This window comes from Xenopus laevis, chromosome 1S (assembly GCF_017654675.1).
Source record: "Xenopus laevis strain J_2021 chromosome 1S, Xenopus_laevis_v10.1, whole genome shotgun sequence".
NCBI lineage: Eukaryota > Metazoa > Chordata > Amphibia > Anura > Pipidae > Xenopus > Xenopus laevis.
In genome coordinates this window covers 113,825,948-113,852,703 of record NC_054372.1, presented here as the reverse complement: position 1 = coordinate 113,852,703, position 26,756 = coordinate 113,825,948, and the positions used below count along the sequence as shown (strand labels likewise).

Genomic DNA, 26,756 nt, shown 5'->3' with positions numbered 1-26,756 from the left:
GTGTTATCTGGTTACTGTACCTTCCCATTGTTCTACTGTTAGGCTGCTGGGGGGAAGAAGGGGGGATATTATTACTCCAACTTGCAGTGCAACAGTAAAAAAGTGACTAAAGTTTCTGCTGGAGCGGCACTATTAACTGATGCATTTAAAAAAAATGTTGTTTTCCCATGACAGATTCCCTGCATGTGTGATATCATGCATGTTTTTAACACGCCTCATCAAATTGTCACCCCTGGGTAAATGGGCAAATAATAAAAAAAAAGGTTTCTGCATGTAATAAGAAGCAAGATCTGCTCCCTGCATAACATATTTCTGTTCTTTAAAGTAATTCTTCAGTGATGCTGATATGTCAAGCTACCGGACCAGAGATGCAGGTTTAGATGTCTTTTATTATATTATACCAAGTGACTTTAGATTTCCAACATGATGACTTTTTTGGGGCTTATTTCCCAACTACCACTGTAGGGACAGGCCTGCAGAAACAAGTGCAGCACAATATGACAGATGAGAATACTTATGACATACCTATGAGCCTCATGGCATTTGTAGATATAAAATATATTTTTTACTATCTTATGACTAGTAGACGCTGCAGAAACCATTTTTAGTTATTTTATCTTACAAGTTACCGATCACAAGGGAAAATAGATTTTCCCAGACTAAAGAAAAAGCATCTCATATATCTTATATATTGTAAGTTCTGTAAGGGTATGGGAACTATTACATATAGCCGTGTGAATGTTTCAACATGTTCTGTCAAATAAAACCAGATTTTATTACCAATGCCCTTTAATGACTTGTCACTGGAGATGGCTTCAGCGTGTAAATACTGTATGTTCTATCTCTCTCTCTCTCTCTTCAGGAGTTAAGGAGAGCAGAGAAGGGGGGGGGAGGCCAGAGAAGGAGGAATTCCTAAACCAGGACCAGAGAGTGAAGGTGGGAGGGGGAGTAAGATTTCAGAGGGAGGTTGTGTGGAATTTGAGGTGGTGGTTTGAAGGGAGGAGGAGCGAGAATGGAGAGAGACCATGTGAGGCAGGAGGGAGACCGAAGAAGCATCATGGTGGGGGACCCAAACAGAGTGGACACAGAGGGCAGAGAGCAAAACTTGAAATGGTGGGTGGGAGGGAGATCACAGAGAACCAATGTGAAGGGGAAAGGGATCCAGTGAGGCATTATGGGAGCAGGGAATGAAACGGAGCGGACACAGATAGACAGGGGGGAGCGAGACCTGAGATGGAAGTAAAGAGTTACAGTACCTTCACTGAGAGGGAGTGAAACGGGAGGAGCGCCCTGTGCTAAGTTGAGCTTGGCAGTCTGACAGGAGGGTGACAAGAGTGGTGGAAGAAGTGCAGGGAGAGAGTAGCAGTGCAAGAGCTGTCTAGCTTATAAACGGCACGTACTGATGTAAAAAACGTGCCATTTATAAGGGAAATGAGCAAACTGTAGATTATATATATATATATATATATATATATATATATATATATATATATATATATATATATATATATATACACATACATACATATAGATTTGTACAGTACAACAAAATATTTCAAAGATCTTTCTTTGCAGTTTGCATACTCTCTTTCTTTGCCACAGAAGAGCCTTTAACAGATATGATCAATTGCTCTATTACATGGTAATGTAAGGGGAACTGCATCTAAAAGCTGTTCTTGCATAAGGAGATAATAAGTCATTCTAAGCAACAATTCAACATAAATTTCTTAAACATTTTCAATAACAAATTATTTTTAAAAAGGTATTACAAATTGAAAACAATGTTTGTTTATTCATGTTCCCTCGCTGTGACTCTTCTAACAGTGTAACAGAAATTAGTTTTCCTCAGTCTGTTAAACAACCAACTTCTAATACATTGTTTAAGGAGTCAGAACCAGTATTACTGTACAAAGAACAGATACTGCTACCAAAAGCAGCTACAACGTGTATATTATAAATTTGCTTACATTTTTTTTTTTCACTATGCAAAAAATAGTTTTTGGATGGAATTCCTGCAAAAATGTATTGGTCTTTTGATCTATGATATACTTTAGATACAATTATAATTTGCAAATGCAATAGGGCTTTTTTAATTAATGCAATGGATTGTGCAAAATGGAAAAAAAAATGCCCACGTCTTTTATATAGAGGACAAAGACGTCATGCTCCACTTAGTGCTCTTGCACTTGCTTCTGGGGTCATTATAAATTACTGGTTCAGCCCCGAAAAACCTTTTGCAGGTCTGAATTTGGGAAATCTCACCTACTGTCAAAAAGCAGACTTGAATGTGCATTCCACATTATGGATGACCAACCCATATCACCAACTGCACCCATTTTTTGGTCTTCATCTGAGCCCCTTTTAGATCATAACAATGTTAGATATGTGTATACAGTATATTTTAAAAATGTGTTAGAAAAAAAAATACTTTAAATAAAAAAATAAATAGCCATATTACCAATTGCACCCTTTTTGGTCTTTAGCTGAGCATATTTTAGATCATAACAATGTAATAAATATGTGTACAGTATATTTTAAAAATAGTGTTGAAAAGGAGTTAGCCTGCTGTAGTTCCACTTCTGTACAGAAAATGACTTACCCCTTATCTACGCTGGCACAGCACCACATCCAACTAGCAACTTAATGTGAACAGACTGAAAATCTGTAAAACATCATAATGTTTTTGCCAAGTGAAATACCATAATCAAAAAGTAACTTTTATTACCTGGCTTGTTTGAGGGCTGGACGGGTCATAAGAAGGAACATAGTTTTTCAAGGCATCCTGGGGGTTCAGGTGAGGAGGATATCTGATTGTAGGGTGAGAGAAGTAGGAAGATGGGGCAGGAGGAAGAATTGCTTGTGCTGAAAATGGCAAAGGGGAGGGTGACGTCCTGGTTGAGATGACTGAAAAAAAAAATATTATTCAATTAGCTGAAATTATTTTATTCCCCAAACTTCCAATCTCCATATAAACTTCATACAAGTGTTTATTTTATGCTGTTTGCAGCTAAATCTAAGACAAAGTGCCAGACATCCCTTGAGAACTAGCAGTTCAACTTTCCCAGATCAGACTGCTCAAAGCCTTGTTTAGCTTTCAGCAATTACACCGTCATCTGATTTAGCTATGCTTGAAATAAAAGCATAATTCTCAGAAGGAAAACATATTTCACTGGTTAAGTATTTTTCTCCAGAGCCTTTAAAGATAACAAAATCCACATTTTTAGATCCTTCGCCATAGACTGGAAGATTAGTCATCACCAGCGGCTTAGCAGGAATGGACCAATATAGACCAGTCTTTAAAAGAAAAGAGAGGGTGAATAATGAATAGAAATATTATATAGTCATCTTCTCAGAAAAGACATTGGAGACTTGATCATTTTAAGGAGGTCTGCCATTATTAATCACTTTTGTTTCCTCAAGTCTTCCTCATGAATCTTCGGCTTTCCACCGAATATTTCTGTTTACATCATTGGTCACATGCATGCCAGTAATAACAGGCTTAAAGCAATTTTATGTGTGGTTATTACTTCTACAATGCAGTCTATCCACTGAATATCCAGGGAATATTAGGAACATATGATAACTTTCTGGATATTGAGAACAGTAGCATCACCTTTACTGCACCAAGCTCTTTACCCTTCCAATCTCAGAAGATAAATTATTATTCCTACAAAAAAGGAAAAACTCTCACTCCATTAACAGCCTTTGTCAGTTAAGGATTTCTGGTGACTTTGGACTATAAGTACCTGTTCTTTAAAAGAACACATAGGTAGCTAAATTTGTAGATATAAAACAAAGTAGGCTTAGCTGCCCTATACAAAAAAGACAGACTTACAATCAACAAATTCATCTGTTTTTGCGGTACAGTAAAAGTAAATTATTTATGGTATAGCAATGTGTATTTCATGAATTTAATGCAAGCTATCTTTTGCCAGAAACAAACTATATTTGTTGCCAGATTGTGTTTTATCTTAATAGAGAATCAATATAGAACAAAAAAGAGGAAACAAATCTTATTATAAACCATAAAGAACATTTGGCTAGTATCCTTTTTTAAGGCATATAAGTTGATATGTTTTGTCTGATAAGGATCATTTCCATATTTCAGCCTCAATTTCCAATATAGTCAGATGATAATGGCTTCATAGAAAGGGCTGATAGCTGTGTCAGACTGTCAGTCACCAAGAGGCATAGCAGCTGTGTTACTAGTTTAATAACAAGTGCACAAAAAAACAAAATCTTTCGATTAAAGGAACATCAGTTTCCCAAATGTATCCTTTCATATCTATACATTGTATAAATCACAGGTCTTATACATGGTCATAATATGTATATGCCGGTATTGAGAAAAGAACTGAAGTGCAAAAAAATAAATCCATCGCTTTACATAGAGAAACAAATTTTAGCATCACAAGCCATTGTATGGAGAGGGTCACAAAACAAAGGGATGTTGGATATACATGTTAGCCACAAAGGTAGTGTTGCCCTTTCTTGTATCAAGGTGATGTAAATGTGGTGGGACAGGGCTTAATGGACCTGTTCTCTCACTCTTTCTCTATGGGGTCGCACTAATTATTTTGCATATCAAAAATACAGCAGCTCGGTTTTCAACTGTGACTTAGTTATAAATATTAGCCTGAGCAGTGTTTTCTCTAATTTTATTTTGGTCATGTTTGCAAAAAATATCTTTTGAGCATAGTTTTAAATCAGTTTATGTCTGTGTTTTCAGGTGGTTTGCCCAGAATATATATACTAAATTGTGTTTTTTTTTTTACTAAAGTCTGTTTTTGTGGAGAAAATAAAATCTTGATTTTTTTTGTGATTTATTAAACCCTAAGGCTGCTAAAAGTCAGAATAAAAAAGAACTCCATCTCAAACCTGCCGAGGTCATGCAGAAGTCAATGGCAGATGTCCCTTTTACAATTGGAAGATATCATGATCTGTGCTGGGTTTTGTACAAGAATCCAAAAAAAATTATGTTTCTTGGGCGTTAATCCAAAAAAAAGTACAATTCGGATCTGTTCACAATTTTTCAAGTCTTTGCCTGCACTAGATTTTTTCAAGTTAATTTATTGATAAATGTGGATGGGAGTTTGGTCGAAGTGGTTTTACTAAATTTTAGGATTTCAGTAAATAACCCCCACCTACTTTCCACAATTTGTTGTCTGCACTTGCTTCAGAATTTGTGTGAAAGTGCATTGCTTAGAGGGAACATTGGACATGAGTATAGGACAGGATATATGGATGCATGGATATATGGATGCATGGATATATGTCCAATTGTGCACACTTTCTAAACCTGTGTGTAGGTCAAAAATTAAATATTCTCACCAGGGGCATAACTATTGAGGAAGCAAACTGTGTGGCTGCAGGAGAGCCCAGGAGGTATATGCCCCCCCCATAAGGCCCTAAATATTGAGAAATTTCAACATATATTAGTAAAAAAGGACAACCTTTGGATATGGTAGGGGCCCTGGAATAAATTTGCTGTGGGGCCATTTAATATCTAGTTACACCACTGATTCTCATGCAGAATTCGTTGTGTGCACCACAATTTATTGTGTGCGTGGGCCCCAAGATTTGTATGTGCTCACACAAGCACACGGCTTAGAGGGAACATTGCTATCTGGTGACCAAAAGCTTGCTATAGCCATCACACTCAACATGAAGGTGTTACTTTCTGTTGCCCAATGACCCAAGAAAGAAAGTATAAGGCAAAACTAAAAACAATGTTCTGTGGATCACTCAGATTATGGAAACACAGTTAAAACATACAGTATATATACTTGATGCTGTAGGCATCACAGTGCCACAGAGGTTAGCATGCTGCCATGCAGCTCTGTGTTAAGATTCCAGCTAATTTGTATGTGATCCCAATGCTTGTGTGGATTGCCTCCAGGTACACTAGTTTCCTCCCACACCCTAAAACATACAGGTAGGTTAACTGGCTTCTAATAAAATGAATTCATGTGTGAATGTGACGATGTGATGTGTGACTTAAATACTAAGGGGCAGATTTACAAAGGAACTAACTTATTTTCAAGAATTAACAAATTCTTATTTAAAACCACCAACTCAAATTTGAATGTGAGATTTATTACACCATGACCCTGGGAACAGTTCTAATTCCACTATTCTCCACCTAAAACCTGCCTAGTACATATATAAGTCAATGGCAGAGGTCCCTTGAACTATTTGAAGATAGTAGTGATAAGCCAAATGTTTGCCAAGTTTCGCTTTGTAAATGACGCCCTATAGACTCCAATGGGAGAAAAAAATGACGTGTCTACAAAATAATTTGACGCACGTCAAAAAAATAATTTTTTTTTCAATTTTTTTCATTAATAACACATACCATTCGAATTGTGAATAAAATCGAATTTGTTTGAGTTTAAAAAAATTCACATAACTCTAAAATTCGACATATGATAAATAACCTCCCAAGCTCCACTGGGCACATACTGATGTGTAATCTATGTGTAAAGTGCGGCTGAATGTGCTGCTGCCATATAAATAAAGGATGGTAATAATAGATTACGTTTGCACAAAAAACATCTGAAATAGTCAAGAAAAAAACCCTTTAAAGCAAGGGTCCCAACCTCTGTCTATGAAAACGCCAACAGTGCATTTTTCCACATAAGAACAGGTGGCTATCATTAGTACACGTGGATCTACTGCTAGAATGACTCATCTACTGATTAAATGGCTTGAGTTCATATGAGGATATTCGATAACCAGCTCTGTTAAGGATTCTGAGGTTGGGAATGCTTGTTGTAGAACATTCTGTTTGTTCAGACATGTTCATAAAAATGTAAACCTAATCTGCATACATTAATCCTACTTGATTCTTTGCATTTCATAAGAAAAAAAACAGTACAGGGCGTAAAAGAATTATACACTGCCACAGCATGTTCAACTTTGGTTGAGAAAGGCAACTTCCAGGATGCCCAAACACCTTCTTTATTCCTCAGCAATCTTTCAAAGAATGCTAATAAAAAAATAAACCGACATTGTGTGGCATTGCAAAAATATGTTTGGGGGTCAGTGGTAAGAAGTAATGGCTGAGGGATTCATTCACCTGTACCAAAAGAGAGCCAATAATATTTTACTGGTAGAAAAATTCTCTGAGATTTTGTCGGTAATAAATTATCAATAACAGGTCACTAGGGACTCGCACCATTGATTCCGGATGGTTGAGGACCAAAGTATGATTTGCAGCTAAGCCTTTTCAGCATAAAAGGTGTTCTATGGGTATGTGTTTTTCATTTTTTGCCTTTAGATGGAGCAAGGTTAATGGTGCTTCATGTTTCCACTTGGCACAGCATAATGTGAATAAAAGCATTTGTCAAACTATACCACGTGAAAACAAATGTGATTACAGTTGGCATATCTTGATAACAATACATATTAAACATGGGCTGTGAGCAGAAGGTCCCATGTGTTTTAGAAGATTCAAAGTGCCACTTTGGGGATATACTAGAAAGAATGGGTGGTTCAAGCACTTAGACTAAAAACATAAAGTAATTTTTCACTTGAAAAATATGTTTGTATCTCTTTAATCAGTTAAAATAGTTAAAGGATGGGTAAGATCTGCCACATACAGTAGCAACCAAATGACCAGTTCTGCATTAACTTTTTTACTTAAATTTACATAGATCACTTTTATGTAATTCCTGTGCAAACATTGTATTTTTGAAAGCTGCAGCAAGTCATTTGCATTATTAATTTTCTACAAGTAAAATTTCAATCTTATTATATGCTTTTTTTTTTAAAAGTTATGTTTTAAAAGTGGAAGTTTAGACAAATATAATAAAAGTATGCAATATACATTTTGCATAATGTAAGAAAATATAATCTTCAAATAGTAATCTTCCAAATATAAGCTTCCAATATAAAATATTTGGTAATAAAAATAGCAAGCCAGTAAAGCAGAAGTTTTATGGGTGGCAATTAAATATTTAGCTAGACCTAAAAATTTACTTTGAGAATCATAAAAGTATCATTTTACATGTAACCAGCTCGCATGAATGACCTGCCTTTCTTGGCTTTTCATTGGTTCATTTGTTTAGGACCCAGCACCATGTTTTAAGGTCATGTTATACAGTTCATCCAAGGCTTAAGTAAGTGAGTTGTTCTATTATCTTACCACTATGTCCTACTCCTGGGATTCCTGGATGGTGATGTTGTGGAAAACTGCTCAATCTTGATGAAGAATCCTGTGGAGATGTTGGGCTAAACAATGGCTTTTCAGGTTTCTTCATTGTGGGAGAGGACATATCTGTTAAGTAACACAATAAAGCATTAAAACATGTATGTATCTGCACACCAAATCCAGCATCAGTAAGTAGCATCAGTTAAATGTTTATATAATAGTATAATAGGGTAAGTGTCCTGGATTTGTACTGGACTTCAGCATAGTTATTTAAATATTACAAATATGCTGCTTCTTGACCTGATATAAACATCTCCCATCATTCACTGCTACATGTTCTCAGACTTCATTGTGGTAGACAGACGCACAAGCACAAATTATCTAATAATGAGGGCAATAACAATTTGCTTCTCTTCAGCTGATTAAACCAAAATCACATTCCTTACATACCAGACAGGCATATTGTTGGACAAATTCATTTAGCCATTGGTTCACAGATACTGTGGACAGCACAAAATCGAATGCTTGTTCATCACTTGTTTTTTCAGTTACCGTATGTTAATAAATCCCTTAATAATATTGGCTATTTTCACTTACATGTTTTTTTTCACTTTAGCAGTGCAACATCCTGTTTGGAGCTTAGCTATCCCCTCTACGAGAAGACAGCTAGGTTCCTGGTTCAATACTTTGATAAGTAGTTTGGCAACTGCCTTGTAAGAAAATAAATAATAAAAATAAATACTGAAAAATTTGCTAAACTTTTTTTAAAAGCCTGCTCAGGAGAAAAAAAACTAAAATTGCTGAGGGGATTGGGCTCAAAACTCATTCTGTTAGCAAACTCACACAAGATTTAAATTATGATTGATTGAGCCCAATATTGGGGTTCAGCTTTTTGACCACAATGCAGCATCTAGTTGGGAAAATATTGTATAGAATATTCAGAAATGTTGTATGTTTCATTTGGTTCTGCTATAACTATCCTTCATGAACTATCTCATATGGTAATGACATAGGCTCTGCACACATGATTACACCATTGATATGTTTTACAATCTCAAACAGATTATTATTATGAACACAGGTATTATTATGAACACCACTGTAGAAATCCACACTCATGGGACTTAAGAATCTAAAAGGTGATTTGAGAACAAACCAAAGGTTTCAGCTGGATCCCAAACTTGTCAAAGTGGTAGTGTGCAAAATTCAAGTCCATTAAATGCAGTTTTAATGGATCGTGTGTGTGTTTGTCTGAGTGTTTCATTTTTTAGCTGTGTTCTAGACCTGGATTGCTGCCCAGAGCAGAGTATATAGTGTATGTCAGTATGTTATTTCAGATTAATTATCCACAGAATTACACTATAAACTTGCATTTAACCATTGTATCTGACATGTGACGCTGGTTATTCTTTACACCTTTTACAACCAAATACGTAACCCAACTTAATAAACCAAATACATAAAATAAAATGGGGTCTACATTTGTTTAACATCTTCCTGTACTGGGCTTATGTGCTGTTCAGAAATCACTTGCCATCTTGCAACCTTTTTTGCAACCTTTTTACCCTGTAGTATATTCTGATACGTGGTTTGGTCAAACTTTACTTTTTTCATAAGTATCTTCCAGTTTTGTCCTGCAGGGTTGATTATTCCATTTTAGAGGCAGATCCAGCTTTAAAAATAATGTATGTTCAACAGGGCCACCATTAGAAATCACGGGGCCCCATACAACAACATTTTTGGGGCCCCCTGAGCCCCACCCTCACTAGCGCCCAAGCCCCACCCCAGATCCCGCCCACTCCACCCAAGCCCCACTCCATCCCACCCAAAGACAGCACAGACATCAGCGCTAAAAAAGTAACCTCCCCACACGCAAGTTATAAAAAGCTATTGATGGCCAGGGCCCCCATATAAGTAAAAAAAAACAAAAAAACATTGGTGCCAGGGTCTCCCTTACAAGTTAAAAAAAATTGGGGCCCCAAAAAAATTTTTTTAAAAAAAACATTGGCACCAGGGCCCCGCAAAAAAAATTGGGGCCCCAAAAATTAAAAAAAAAAAAAATTGGTGGCAGGGGCCTATAGAATATTAAAATAATACATTGGTGGCCAGGGGATTAAAAAAAAAACCCATATTGGTGTTCAGTAGGATTGAACTCATGGCTTCAGCACTTCAACTTCACCTCCTTTCGTGACTTTGGGTCTTTTCGCAGCTTCAGGACTTCAATTTCGGCTGTTTTTGTGACTTCAGGTCTCTTCGCCGCTTTGGGACTTTGGATTTGGCTATTTTCGTGACTTCGGGTCTTTTCGCTGCTTCGGCAGTTTTCGTGGCTTCGGGTCCTTCGGCTGTTCTCGACACTTCATTATTTCGGCTGTTCGGGATGGCCGCACGCACGGCTTTGGCACTCTCAAGGGGGGCCCGGCTCTTTTCAAAACTGCTGCACGGCTGGGCCCCCCCTTCATGCCTGGGCCCGGGACACTTGTCCCCCCCCCCCGATGGCGGCCCTGATGTTCAAATTAAAAGAAATTCTCAAATCATCAAATAACAAGGACTGCTATGCATCTCTGATATAAAATATGAGAAACAGTGATGCTTTCCAAGCATGAAGCTCTCATCTAGGAATACTGTCCATAAATGCTGCAGTCTAAAGGCCCCCAAACACGGGCCGATAAAAGCTGCCGACAGACTGAGTCGGCAGCTTATTGGCCCGTGTGGGGCCATCCGATGGGCGTCCCCGATCGATATCTGACCGAAAGTCAGCCAGATGCCGATAGGGCAGGCTAAAAGATCCCATCAGATCGCGGCCGCATCTTTTCGTTGATGCGTTCCTGCGATATCCTACAATATATATATATATATATATATATATATATATATATATATATATATATATATATATATATATATATATATATTGTTACATTTATATATAGATATACTGTAAAATGTTCGATCTATATGCAGCAGAATCTCCATACACCGAATATTTTTTCTAGATCCCTCAATTTATCTGATTGATTTAAAAGTTCTCAGGTAGTTAACATAGATGATTTTGTTTGTTGATTTGAAGGCAAGGAGAATTTGCTCAATTTAATTGTGAAAGTATTTCTTAAAATACATTTTTCGCTTGAAGTTATCATGGAAGTGGTTAATATGTGATGAATAGGGACACAAACTATTCATAGCCACTAGAGCAGGGTTGGAGAGGAAAAAGAAGCCAATAGGACAAAAAGTGAAAGTTTACCCAAATATTTGTCTTGTGTGCTTTCAAACTTTTCCTGGTGTGTTGTCTACTGTTGGTAAAACACCCAAACATTATTGTCTGAAGAAATGGACAAGTGTACTAATGGCCTACATACATCGGCTCTGAATGCCATATTGTGTCCGTCTTGAGCTGTCACGAGACTGTCAGTAACAGAAAACCTTCACAAGACACAATTACTTCATTCTCCTGCGTGAAGGCAATCACAAAAGACAGAATATATAAAAGATCAAATTTCATCCCTAATCACAGGGAAAAATGTGGCAATTAACTCCCTGTATAAAAAACAAATGGAGCAAAACTTGCTCCTCATGCCCAGTTATAGGAAAATAGCGTTATATAGTGTTATAAGACAGAAAAAAGAATTATATGTTGACAAGTTCATTCTCTGTATCTAAAACACATAAAGGGAGCTAAAGAAAATCTAAAAGAAATCTTGTCTGTTAGCATTTTAACTTTTCTCTCTATGATATCATGTATCCAAATTAAAATAAAACATTTATTAATATTTTCTCCAGACTAAGGTTGCCACCTTACCTCCCAACTAATTCTGGATGAGTAACCAGGGCCACGACGTAGCGGGGCAGGATGTGACATCTGAGGCAGGGGTTTTGACATGGGTGATCGGCTATTAGCCAAAAAGCCGAGTCAATCACAGGGAATCTCGCTTTAGCCCTGCAGTTTTAGCCCAAAAAGCCCTTCAAAAAACCAGGCTGTCTGGGTCAAAACTGGACAGGTGTTAACCCTATTCCAGACTAGTGTGACATTTATCTTTTCCCATAATCTGCAACTGTGAAGGTATAAGGCATCCATTGCAGAAGGTTGTTATATGAGAGCATCTGTACTAAAATATTTTTACAGCTATGGCAGAAAGCTTAGTATTTAATATGGTCAGCGCTGCCCAGTCAAGTAATATATGCTTTCTTTCTGTTGCTCTGAGAAGGGAAAGCATCCATATTTTTCTTTTTGTTCAGGTGACAAAAATCTACCCTGTAATCTCTCATTTTAAATTTCTACATATACAGCCTGTACATTTTTCATGTATAAAGTAGTTAACCTGCCACTTAGAAACTGAAACCCAGATTCATTTTCCAGGGGCAGGTATGGATAATGGATTACAGCTTTCAGCACCATTGATGTCAAGCATATGTAATATTGGTCAATAACACAAAAATGTGAATAAATGTTCACAAAGTGAAAAATATTGCCTATGCAAACACGTTGCCCCACACACGACGATTGTGATTTTTATAGTTTGCGATTGTGTACAGTGTATGTAATAAAACTTCTTCATGACAAAGTTCTTACATTTGCTCCAAAAGTTATGCCATCTTCAAGCAGGTGTTAAAGGTTTGCAATGTGCAATTAAGATTTGCAGTGGAATAAAAGCCTAATGAAGAATATTACATTGTGACATGAGAATTTTTATTCGTTCTCTTTGCAAATGTCATTACATTTCCGCTAAGTCTATTAAGTCTGTATAATTTCATGACCGTAAGGGGCCGATTCACTAACTTCGAGTGAAGGATTCGAAGGTAAAAAACTTCGAATTTCGAAGTTTTTTTTTGGGCTACTTCGACCATCGAATGGGCTACTTCGACCTTCGACTACGACTTTGAATCGAAGGATTCAAAGTAAAAATCGTTCGACTATTCGACCATTCGATAGTCAAAGTACTGTCTCTTTAAAAAAAACTTCGACCCCCTAGTTCGCCATCTAAAAGCTACCGAAGTCAATGTTAGGGAAGGTCCCCATAGGCTTGGCTAACTTTTTTTGATCAAAGGATATTCCTTCGATCGTTGGATTAAAATCCTTCGAAACGTTCGATTCGAAGGATTTTATCGTTCGATCGAAGGAATTATCCTTCGATCGTTCGATTGAACTATCTGCGCTAAATCCTTCGACTTCGATATTCGAAGTCGAAGGATTTTAATTCCTAGTCGAATATCGAGGGTTAATTAACCCCCGATATTCGACCCTTAGTGAATCAGCCCCTAAGTTTCAGTTTGTTCTTAAATGTAGTGCCCAGTTCTGTGCAGCAAAGCACAGTGATGGATTTTATAACCAGCATATATGTCAATAAGCGAAAAACACTTATTTTTTTGCCTTCTCACAAAAATAAGTAAATCTACAAACAAAGTCCCTCTTTAAAAATAAAATAAGATTAGGACACAGTAATTTCTTTGTTCCTTTGCCTACTTTCTGTAGTGTGGGATGCTGATACCATGAAATGAACAGCAGGCATGCCTGGCAGCGAAGGAGTTATGCAATAAAATCTCTCAGAATACCAAAAGAAAGACCCCTACTGGGATGAATGGCTGTCTGAAGAACATAATTGTGGATTATAAGGCAGCAGGGGTAGGATACAAAATCAGCAATTCTGGCACTGGTCTGCAGATGTGCTGCCTCTAACTTTGGCAGTAAACTCGTTTAATGGAGCTGTGGAAATGAACAGTCACCGTTTCAATTTGTAAAGGAAGACAACATAGATCTTTACAGTTGACCTATACAGCCTTATTAGCAGCAGTTGTTGTTTGGGAAGCAGGGACACTAACCTTGTCATGTACCCTATCAACCGTTCACATTCTTGGCTGCTTGTTATTAGATGTCAGTGAAATGATCAGTTTTCATGTGAAAGCTGATTTTTTTACATAAGCTAATGTAAGCTAACTTTGGCAGACAAATATTTTCTAAAGCCTGGCTGGCCTTTGAATTTCTGACAAGAGGAATATGTTTTGGAGTTGCAATCCAAACCACATAATAGGCTCAAATTACTATTAGGATAGTATGCACATCCTTGGGCCTTGGTGGTCCATAAATTTCTCAGCACCACATCAAAGTGATCTCGCTTATGTAAATAATGAAAAAGTCAGGCCAACTGATCCCTCGACAAGGAACTGTATCTGGAGGGAAGACGGAAGGGAGCTTGGTGTGAGCCGCAGCGTATGCATCGACAGCTTGCACAAATGGTACGCCAGATGTATATCTGTTTGACTCAGCCTCAGGCAAGTCGGATGGACTCTGATGTGCTAAACTGCCATGGGGGGAAAAAGTGTGCAGCAACGTGTTTTATGGGAGTTCTTAATTAAACTGTTGTTCGCTTGCAAAAGGACCTTAGGAAACACTAATGAGACAAGAGTTTGGGCAATTTCCTCATCAAAGCAATAAAAAAGGCCTTCTTCCCATGCCTGCAGCAGCAAACTATGCCTGTAAGCTCCCTCGACAAACATCACATGGTCAGCCAAGTGCCTCTAGCCACCTGTTACAGGGACGACATCGCAGTCAGCTAGTGATATGGGGCAAGTTCAGACATCCACAGTCACACCTGCTCTCACCAGGCATCTGCTTGGCTTTCTAAAAACTTACAAACATATGTTCACTTTTCTGTAGTTATAGTAAAAGGAAACATTCCAGAACATAAAGCCTACAAAATGTCAAATAACAGATTTCCCTATTATCTAACTTAGATAATCATGCTGAACAGAGAGAAGATTCAGAATTATTTTAAATCTGTCAGATATATAGTGTATGTATGCGCTAGTTCTGCACAACAGATTTTCAGCAGCATTGTAAATATACTTTTAGTCCCTGCAAGTATATTTAGTTTTGTGCAGGGCTTATGATCTAATTTGTGTTTGCAGAAAGATATCAGAGGTTATAGGTAGTAACAGGGGTAACATCTGCCATATTTTGTTTAACATTAGTAACAAACTACACCAATTTATGATAGCTGCCCCCACCGACAAAAATAAACCAATAGATTTATTATATAGTGTAAATAAACTGTGAAACAGCAGCCTGAACCTGGCGAATTAGACTTTGGCGAAAAGCGCAATTAATAGAAACATTTGCACTTTTTTAAATTACCAGAGCAAAAATTTGCCTGGTGAAATGGCACAAAAGTTTTCTAGCACTAACACCGTGTCTTATTCACATTTTAGTAAATTGGGGATGACGCTGCAAATTGTAATAATTTTTGCTCTTTAGTAAATCTGCCCCTAAGAGAGAATGTCAGTGAAAATGAAAAATCAAGGCTCAAAATGAAAATTAGCAGGCAAGAGTTTGGGATTTCTTAAAGGTGTTGTTCACCTTTGAGTTAACTTTTAGAATGATGTATAGAATGATATTCTGAGACAATTTTGAATTGGTTTTCATTTTCTATTATTTGTGGTTTTTGAGTTATTTAGCTGTTTATTCAGCAGCTCTCCACTTTGCAATTTCTACAATCTGGTTGCTAGCGCCCAAATTACCCTAGCCACCAAGCATTGATTTAAACAAGAGGCTGGAATATGAATAGGTCTGAATAGAAAGACAAGGAATAAAAAGTGGCAATAACAATACATGCGTAGCTTTACAGAGCATTTGTTTTTAGATGGGGTCAGTGACTCCCATTTGAAAGCTGGAAAGAGTCAAAAGAAGAAGAAGGCAAATATTTCATATACTATAAAAAATAAATAATGAAGACCAATTGGAGAGTTGATTAGAATTGGCCATCCAATAACATATTGAAAGTCAATGTAAAGGTGAACCACCCCTTTAAGTGGTTTCTCAACAAATGTAAATTAGTGAAGTTTTCAGTTAGAGCCAATCATGCTTTTTCCAGTCCAATCAGTTTGCCAGGATTTTTACCACATGGAATACCGTTCTGTTAATATAGTTCCATTGCAAGAGGTATTACACTAAACAATGCTAGGCAAATATAAATTCAGGATGTTTACAGCAGTCATAAACATATTTCAGCTGTAGCTCTGAAAGGGAAATTATACTATTTAAACTTTGCTAAGAAGAGGCAGTTATTTCAAAAGTACTGGCATTTCTTCTTAAATAAACCAGAAGAAGCCATGTGAACAGGCAAAACTGTTACTTTGGTTACAAACATTAATGTACTGCACAATAAAAGGAAAGCAAAATTAGCATCATCATCATCAGGGACAACTGATACCTGTTTGTGTTTGTTTGTGATTATTTCCTCTTTGTTGGTTAGATTTCCTGCTTTCAGTAAACTACCTACAACTACCTACATTGGCAACTAGTAAATATAATACTGCAGAATAAGAGTAAATTCTGTAGTTAGGTGTTACTTGATAATGGAAGTCAGGTACAGTAGATATTTGTGCCTCATGAGCACTATACATGCTGTGAAATAATCCACAAAGAAAAGCAAAGTGAATGAATCACATTTGACTAGACACATTACCACCTGAAATAACTTTACATGTATAATTATATGCCAAGGGAAAAGTTCTCTTATAAAACTATGGCTGTCTAGTGTCTTATGTCATAAGAGGGTCTTGGCTGCTATCGCCATTTGAAAATGCTACCAGAAGAATAGTGGTTGACAAGTCAATGGATTTGTCAGCCATTACACATATAACATACAGTAGAACCCCCATTTTATATCCCCTGATTTTAAGTTTTCCCTTATTTTACATTGTTGTTTTGTGGTCCCACCTATATATTATGCATAATAAATTTTTCTGATTTTACATTTTCCTGGATTTTACACCATTTTTTTCTGGTCCCTTAAAAAAAATGTAAAATGGGGGTTCTACTGTATATTATTTACATATAGTGACACCCTCAGCCTTATTGGCCTGTTCCCTTAACTATGCAACATAAGCCCTACACTGCTACAGCGAGAGAATACATGGCTGTTTCATTTATATTTGTCAAGCAAAGCCTTTAAGTGTTATATACAGTATAGGTGCTGAATAAGTAACTCATTCTTCATTAGGTTTGCCCCCCATCAGATAACACAAATGTTTACAGCACACTAGGAGCCTAGTATGTGTGTGCATTATATCATCATTGATGAAGAGACAGACAGATGTTAGTTTCCTACTGGAAAGTCGAGTGACCGCCCCAAAATAAAATGGTTTTGATTGTATAACACTTCAAACATACAAAGGTGAACAGCACAATCAATTTTAATAGTTGCAAGTACAATGCGTCTTTGGAATGACTAAGGAAATGTGTAAGGTGTATACAGGTTGTAAATTCTTATAATATATCACACAGATACAAATGTTGTCTATCTTTTGTGCAGCGACTTAAAACAGGCATTAGTTGTAAGATTCAAAATACATTTTAGGTTATCTACTCTAGCAAGTACAATGGTGGGTAACAGAACCTTGTGGGGATAGAACCTTGTCCTTTACAATGTATGAATAGCAAAGTGCAGTATATTGCTGCTTTGTTCCTAACCAAAAGTGCCCTAGAGATAATGAGTCTGTGCAGTTCTATCTAAAGCCGTGATTAAAATAGTTCCTTGCCCATATGACAAGGCATATGGACTTGATCCCGTAACAGTTGTTGAATGATGTCATTTCAACCATGAGTAATTAACTGCCAGAATGAAAAAAGATATGTTTGCTTAATTTCAATCCTATCTCTAAGTAAGCCCTTTGAAAATAACACAACATAAGTACATTGCATTGAAGGTGTTGGAGAACAGCTGAAATACTCCATGAAAACTTTTAATTAACCACTTCACTGCAATGTGAGAGCTATGAATGCCAGCCTGCAGAGTTAACACCTTACGAATAGAAGATCTGCATGGCACACCTTTCATGCACCCACGAGAATGCATCAGGTACTTATTTATGTAGAGGGCTCAAGATGGTATAATAACCCCATTAAAATTGTCTTCAATGAAGTATCTAATTTTCAGAGTTATTAGTCTTAGGTTCCTTTAGAGGCCATGAAGAATAATTTCATTAACGCAAACCACTTAACTCTGAAGCAAATTCCCTTTATTGATTTTGCAGTTGGCTGCGCAGCTGAGATATTGATAAATGGCATCCCAAAAATAGTATTTCAAATTAAAACTGCAGCGGCTTTACTTCTGAGCTATATAGCATTTACTAACTCATAGAGTATTGACATATAAAAGCAGAAGATCAAATTAGACTTTTAGCATGTGACAGAAGTAGCATGACTAGTAACTGGTCACTATGACAAAAAGAATACCTATATCACACCTACATAAATTGTGCATTAGCATGGTCCCCCACCAGACCCCGTGAATGAACCACAGCAGCCACTGAGTCTGATGTTGCTATTTGTTAATCCCTGGAAAGATGTCATAATTTAAACTTGTGTTTTGGGGTTTTTTCCAGCACAAAGTAAAGATACTTATTACTAATTTAATTTACTCATTTATTTGAACTGTACCTGAAAAATTAATAAAATGCACAAGCTTCTTAGGCTGGATGCTACTCTACAGCAAGACATATCAGGGTTAGTTTTAAGATCCTTATTCTACATAAAATCTCTCTAGCTCTATTAAACTACTCAGGAATAGCAACATCGCCCAATGGTAAGGCTAATATGTTGGTATCCATATGAAACATTTAAAAAATCTGTATAATAAAAAAAAAAAATTAATTAGTAATCCCATGGAAGTAGCAACAGCAATATGTCTTTAAGAGTAAATTATACTTTTGCACATAAAATAATTCAAATAATTAATTATTAGATTTTCCCTTTTGACTCAGGCCAAAGTTTTCAAAGTGTGTATGCGAAAATGGTTCCTCCACTCTGTAGAATAAGGAAAGTCTTGATTTTAATATTACTGCACAATATAACACGGGGTATATCAATAACATTATGTTACCTTCATCTGATGCACAGTTTATTATACTTTTAACAAAATGTGACCCCTTTCTGTGGAGGCATTTTAGCTAGTATCACTTAGACAGCAGTATTTTAAAACTATTTTTCAGTCACTCTGAACTTTTTGCTGTCTTTTTTTTTTTAAATATTTCAATCATTTGTTCTGCAACCCTTAAGCCTGGAATTTCAATTGCTATGTGGTTGCTGGATCTTAACCAGAAAGCAGTTTGGAAGTCAGAATGAAAAATCAATAGTAGACAGTCTGAAGAGAAATATACAGAAATAAATAATAAAAATAGAATAAAAATAAAACTGAACCCTCTCGGTCTATCTGTTGTTTAGCTGTTGAAGATGTTACTTTAACATACCTAACGTAAATATAAAGGTAAACATGTCCTTTAATATACTGTATGGTCTTATTGTATGCATACAGCAACTGTCCTTTTTCTGTACTATAGATTGCTTGAGTTCCTGACAAACCAAAACAATAAAACAAGTTAAGTTTATTTTCATCAACCCTTTTCTTTTTATTTTAACATAGATTTTGTCAAAAAGAATCTATGTTAAATATTTAAAAAGCTTTATACCAAGGAGACAGAGTGTTCATGCAAATTGAATTAAAGTCAATTTCAATTGATTTTTAAAAGCAATAAGCCTTAAGTACTAACACAATTTACAGGCTATACAATTAGAAACGTTTTAGGGGAATACTGCATTTTTTTCAGATAGGAAACATGCCAGCTGCAGAATCCCAATACTAGATGTTATTTCTAACTACTTTACTTAACTAATTAAAATTGTAAAAATGCTCACTAACCCATATGCAGTTTAATACCAAACAGTGAAAATGAATAGTTTTTTTATTTCGTTTTCTTATTTTATTTTTAAGCTCCTGTTAAACAAAAGCATGTGCGTATTATGCCTTCCACTGCTAGGGAATACATGATATAACACAGCCCTGAATCAGGTTGTGTTGTGCTCCATCCACATATAGCGTGGCATAGTGAGTACAATCTGATATAGGAAATATAGGACTGCATTAACTTATGCCTTTCCATGAGGTGAAACGTATGAAAGCCCTACTGCAAGGAAACAAACCCAGCAATCATGTGTGTAAGAGCCATTATAATACAAATAGTATCTATGTGTTTTTTGGGGCGATAGGGATGACACTTTTGGGCAAAATTGGTGCACACTGCAACTAAAAAATTTGGTTTGAAACAATAGAACCAGAAGGACATCCATGAACTTAGACCCCAGTACCATGCATATTAGGCAAGAGTGCCATGCTAAATAAGCAAGGCCTTATGGTGACAAAGCCACCTAGAGTGGTTATATAACAGTACAACAGTGTGCTCTACTGCTAATTTAGTCCATGATGAACACTAGCAATATACATATTTTCCATGTGTGTTTATTCGGTCAGGTGCATATGCCAGGATGCATGTTTTGACACTAGTGCATTCTTTCTCACTATCCACATAGTTTTGCCACCTTTTGATTTAAGTTCCCTCTTCTTCAGTGTTCCCTTTCCCAAGCTGATCCTGTTTTGCTTTTTATAGGTTTATGACTATCGCTTGTCCCTTGGTGTATGATTCTCGCAGTTTGCCCTGACCCTTGGCCTGTTCCTCAACTATGATTTTGCCTCAGCCTTTTTATGTACTGTGCTATTTGTGGTCTGATCACCCAGTGTTGTAAGTCCTTTGCTGGTACTGCCACAGAAACTTTGGGGGTCCTTAAGAGTATCAGTAAAGACTGGTGCTGGCAGAGTGTTCTCTCATTAGAGATATCATTAAAGCTAACCTATGCTCAAGAGTGCCTCCTCTATAAGATTAAGGATATAATCCCTGCCATTGTTTCCAGAATGCTCAGGACCTTTTTTTGTACTGAAACTATTGTGTCCCATTTTAAAAAAGTGTACTTTGAGCATGTCTTGACTATGGCTATTACATGGCAAAAGTGGAAGATAAAATGACATAACTGCAAGATTGAAGTCTATTAAAGTCAAACGATTGCTTTAATAGTATCATTAATAACCATAAAGAGTTTGCATTTCGGGAAGTTGTTTGTCTCAGCTACTCTCATACACACTGTCTTACAAAGAAAAAATGTTTATGGGCTTTATAAAATAAGATCTTTTGTCAGATAATTATTAGGGAATGTGAATGAGTAGCAAGTGTCAGCAATCCTTAGGCAAAATGATTTGTTAAGTGCAGAAGAGAGATATATTATTATTTGGTGGCTCATTCAGACAAGAATATATTTGCAAAAAATATTGTCTGAGTGTGAGATTATAAATACATATTTATAATTTTCCTTTAGGCGATATTTTATCTTTTAAACACAAAAGTGGTTGATGGATAAACAGCATGTATCAAAGAACCTATAATGAATACTTTACTAAATATAAATGCCCATTCTAAAGGCCTTTAGACTCATAGTAGTACAGGTCACATTACTAAACAAACGTATAAAATGTTTTAACAGGTCTCAGATTGTTTAAAAATACATTTGACACTATAAATAAATGCAGTGGCGTAACTATCTATAGAGCAAGCCCCTGGGTCACGTGGGTGGGATTATGTCTGGACCGCGGGAAGTATCATAGTCTCCATCCCCAACCTGTATTTTATCTTTAAAATAACAAAGTGGTGCAGACCCGGGTGGTGCAGTACAAGTGGTCGGAGGGGGGGCGGGAGGAGGACTGTTCGCACTGGGCCTCCACAGTAGATTTTTTGGTAGTACCAAGTTATGCATATGTATAAATGTCTACATTTGACAGAATTCCGAGGCTCATAGTTTATTTGTAAAACAATGTGTTTTCTTCTGAGTAATCAGTTTAGCTGATTTTTATACAAGTTATAGAGGTATGGGACCTGCAATACAGAATGCTCGGGATAATGGATCTTTCTATAATTTGGATATTCATACCTTAAGCGTACTAGAAAATCATGTAAACATTAAATAAACCCAACAGGCTGGTTTTGCTTCCAAATAAGAATTAATTATATTTTAGTTTGGTTCAAGTGCAATGTACTGTTTAATTATTACAGAGAAAAAAGTAATACTTTTTTAATATTCAGATTATTTGGATAAAGTGGAGTGTACGGCATTTCCATAATTCAGAGCTTTCTGGATAATGGGTTTCTGGATAACAGATACCATTATAATTGTACCGTTGGGGTTTTTCAATCTGTAATGCTGTCCACACATGCATTCACATCCACAGATTGCACAAGTGTTAGTTCATAATGTCAAAGTTTGCTTTTGGTGGCACGTGCCATTTTATTGTACAAACGACACATTATCACTTCTTCCTGAGTTTACATTTTGTCAGCAACTACAGACTTCATGAATCAGCTGTAAAACAAGTTCTACATATGTAGACCTATTCATATACAAATTTGGAACTTTTTATTTTGTTGGAAAGTTATTATTTAAAAAAGAAATGTATACATGGAAAGAGCAAAGTGTGAGGCCCAAAAGAAGACATTTAAAAAAGGTGAATTAAGAACTAAAAATTATGCAAAATATGAAAAGGAAGGTCATTATCCCATTTTACCTTGATCTCGATCGTGCCATGTCCTACTTCCCGCTGCTGGTGAGTTGGGAGAAGGGTAGAAATCCCCTGTTGGGCTTGGTTCCATGTTCTCATCTATAGAAATGGTCTTGGGTCGTTTGCTATAATAAGTAAGGGAAAAAATTAATTAAATCACTAAAAAACAGGTTCCAAATAATTAAGGAATGCAGAAAGTTATGAAAAATGTAAAACAAGAAAAGTACTGTTTTGCAATAATATATTAGTAAAAGTATTTTTTCATACAGGATCCAATAGGAAAATGGAGGATAATTACTTGTAGGCAGTGCTTGGCTAGGAGAGAAATAGTGAAATAGTGAAATAGTGACCGCACATGCAGAGTGAGCGCCGCTCACGGGCGCTATCTTCTTCTCTTCGCTAATCTTCGTGAAGTGAGCAGCGTAATGGGCACATGCGCAATTTGAGCAATCTTCCGGTTTGCGAGAACTGCGAATGCGCTGAAAGAGATATTGCCGAGGGGGAGGAAGAAGACGCAAATATTACCGAAGAGAAGAAGATGGCGCCCGTGAGCTCTACTGCGCTCACTCTGCATGTGTGGTCACTATTTCAAGAGGGGACAGAATTCTGGGGTAAGACTGTGGAGGTGGAGGTGGCAATGGAGGTGGGCCAGTAGAGACTTAACATTGCGGGGGGTTTAGTTCTCCTTTAAAGCCTGGAAAAACAATACTACAGTGCTTATGAATCAATATAGGGCTCATTAAAGTGATTTAGTTCATAAAAGGGGAATATATGAAAAGCTACAACAAATTATTAATTAGAAAATACACAGAATAGTACTTTGAATAAATGTACTTAACTGTGAGCTGATGGTTTATGAGCTGAATCATTAGCGTTTATATAACATACATTTAAATTAGATTTGTAGCACTTACATTCATGTCAATATAACTAGCTTTATTACAACTACAGCACATACAGTAGATCATACAGCAGCACAAACATTGAGTCATCTGCTACTTATGCCCTATGTTGTAATAAAGGAAATTTTATGGGCATTGATGTAAGTGTTGTTCAGTGCAATCAAGGTCTACTGGAGTGGCCATTGTGGAAGGTGCACTTATGAATTCAGTGTAATGGCTGTGCTGATTACTATTTATTGACATACATACACATTAAGCTCTATTCATTAATCCAAAACTGCCCTTGAACATGCTTACCTGCTCGGTGGGGAGGATAATGACCTCTGTAAGCTAACTGTTGAGTTCATATCATGGTAGTATGGCTGGCTTAGTGGCTCTCCAATTGGGTAATTCACTCCAGAACCCTGTGTTATGGGTGCTAAAACACAAAATGATAAAAGAGAAATCAGTTGACATGTAGGATTAAAAAATGATGTAGCTACTATTTATTTTGTGAGAAAGTTTTAAAAGACAGATATAAAGGATTCCACAGTATCAGAGGACTAATTCCAAATGACACATGCTGTATTTAAGCATCTGGGAAAAAAACATATCTGCTATTTATAAAATCATCTGATAGCTTACATAGTTACATAGCTAAAGAGGACCTGTCACCCAGGCACAAAAATCTGTATAATAAAAGTGCTTTTCAAATTAAACATGAAATCCAATTTCTATTTTTTATTAAAGCATTCATAGCTGTTGTAAGCTCATTTAAAAATCTCAGCTGTCAGTCAAATATTGTCTGCCCTCCTTTATTCCTTAGGCATAGAGGAGGGGCAGACAATTACTTTCACTTTCCATTCAGCATTTTCTAGATGTCACTGCTCTCCACACATTCCCCCGTTCTCTTCACCGCTTAATTGTGTAGCCTGGGCATGGGGATGGACATCGGGTCCCCCATTCTGGTGCACAAACAAGATTCTGAGATGATACAAGGCTTGTCTTAATAACAGTGTCCACAAAATGGCTGCTGCACGATTGCTATAATTATGAGTCCCCAGACTGAACGAAACATGATTCATTTTTGATTGATAAAATAGGATTATGAATATTTTTTTGGGGTGACAGGTCCCCTTTAAATCAAGTTGAAAAAAACAAGTTCAAGTTCAACCCCTCCAAATGAAAACCCAGCCTCCATACACACACCCCTCCATACCCTCACATAAATTATATATACCCATATCTATACTAACTATAGAGTTTAGTATCACAATAGCCTTTGATATTATGTCTGTCCAATTAAAGGCATTAACAGAATCCACCATCACAACATCACCTGGCAGTGCATTCCACAACATCACTGTCCTTACTGTGAAGAACTCCCTATGTTGCTTCAAATGAAAGTTATTTTCTTCTAGTCTGAAGGGGTGGCCTCTGGTACGGTGTTCCTCTTTATGGGTAAAAAGGTCCCGTGCTATTTGTCTATAATGTCCTCTAATGTACTTGTAAAGTGTAATCATATCCCCTCGCAAGTGCCTTTTTTTCCAACAAAAACAACCCCAACCTTAACAGTCTACCCCTCATAATATAAGTCTGCAATCCCTCTAACCAGTTTAGTTGCACGTTTCTGCACTCTCTTCAACCATTTATATCCCTCTTCAGGACTGGAGTCCAAAACTGCACTACATACTCCAGCTGAGGCCTTACTAGGGACCTATAATGAGACATAATTATGTTTTCATCCCTTTAGTTAATGCCCTTACCCTTCTCGCCAACATTTTCTTGTCAAAACATATCAAAAGTTCAGAGGTCCCATGATCTATTCAAACCAATGCACCTGTCAGTATGGGCTTGAAATTAAATATTTCTGACACTTAACCTTAGAATTTCCAAAGGTTCTGCAGAATTCTTGATTTGCAGTATTACTCTATATCTAACTTGTACAACAACAAATATTTCTAGGGCCTGCTGTCACTCTAGAAAGTTGCTGCAAGAATTATTAAATGTGAGAAACTAACAGGATAGTAACAAAAAGGGAGAACAATAGTATTGGGAAGTCTTGTTGAGAGAAAAATCTAAATATTTTTCTTTTTTTCCCAAAATTGTTACAACCAGGCCTTGCAAAAAAGAAAAATCTTATAGCATAGTGTGCAGGCATATATGGGGGAAATGTAAAAAAAATTTGCAAAGAGCAAAACTTTGGGAATGTAATATTCTTCATTAGGCTTTTATTGCATTCCAAATCTTAATTGCACATTGCGAACCTTTAACACAGGCTCTGGAGTTTTGTTTGTCACAAAAAATTTTTGCGATTGCGATATTTAATTACATTCACTGCAAACATTCGCAAAAGCAATTTAGTCACAAACTGCATGGAAATTGTTGAAGTCTTTAATCAGTCAAAAATGGAGCAACCATGGTTGCTAACATTTGCAAAGGTGTTTACAAATGTTTTTTGCGCTAACAAAACATATTATATTCCCCCTTACACAAATTTAAGTTAAAAGTTCTTTAGTTCAGTAAAATGTTTAAAATGGTAAATTCAACATCCCTAGCTGGGTGGTTTCATTTACTATTTGTGCTGTGTCATTTGCCAACAAAGTGGCTGAATAATTTGTGCAGGATTCAGTGTTTGACAAGATCCAAAAAGTATCAGTTTGGTGCATCAATGGAATCATTAGCTGCAATAGAGTTGATCTGGGGTATTAAAATTAGAAATAAGAATAGAAGAAGAAAATATGCTCATCTTTTAACCTTTGGCATCTCAAGACTTTTCAGTATCTTGATGTATAAATGTTTGCATGCATGCTACATAGAACAAGGAGTGAAAGTAACATTTCTACTAATACAATATAAAATATTTTCTCATTGTCACCTTAACAAAGACCTTTCCATGCAGAGCAACCGACTTATAACTGAGTTCACTAAAATTAATATGCAGTCTATATTTTCATCTGTTACAGAATGACAGAGGTAGGAGAGTGGTGGATTCCTAGTCTAGTCTAAAGCTATATTCTTATACCAATTAAGGAAAAAAAATACCTTTAAAAGAAAGCCCAGCACTGTTACAAGTTAAATTGGCTAACAGTAACCAAAAGTAAACAAATCGCCTTGAAAACGAAAGGGCTTTTTATTTGAACAGGAAATAAAAATAAATTTGAGCTAAGAGAATGTAGAATGTGAAGTGGCTTCTGTATTATTCAACATTATCTACCTCAAGAACTCCTAGCTAGGAGTGGGTGTCCTATTGGCTGTTAAGGGCAGTCTCTTCTGGTATACTTAGAGATGCGA

At 36.6% G+C, this 26,756-nt stretch overlaps 1 protein-coding gene across 5 annotated transcripts in view; it reads right to left on the bottom strand.

Annotated features, from left to right (window-relative positions):
* The window catches only part of nfia.S (nuclear factor I/A S homeolog), a 184,171-nt gene that overhangs the window by 48,029 nt on the left and 109,386 nt on the right, over window positions 1-26,756 (bottom strand). For all 5 annotated transcript variants that reach the window (XM_018243802.2, XM_041580112.1, XM_041580113.1 and 2 more), the window contains 4 exons: window positions 23,781-23,901; window positions 22,588-22,706; window positions 8,147-8,278; window positions 2,726-2,904 (listed from right to left, as the gene is read on the bottom strand). In XM_018243802.2, the coding sequence (XP_018099291.1) occupies window positions 2,726-2,904; window positions 8,147-8,278; window positions 22,588-22,706; window positions 23,781-23,901 (551 nt within the window). The remainder of the gene's footprint in view (window positions 1-2,725; window positions 2,905-8,146; window positions 8,279-22,587; window positions 22,707-23,780; window positions 23,902-26,756) is intronic.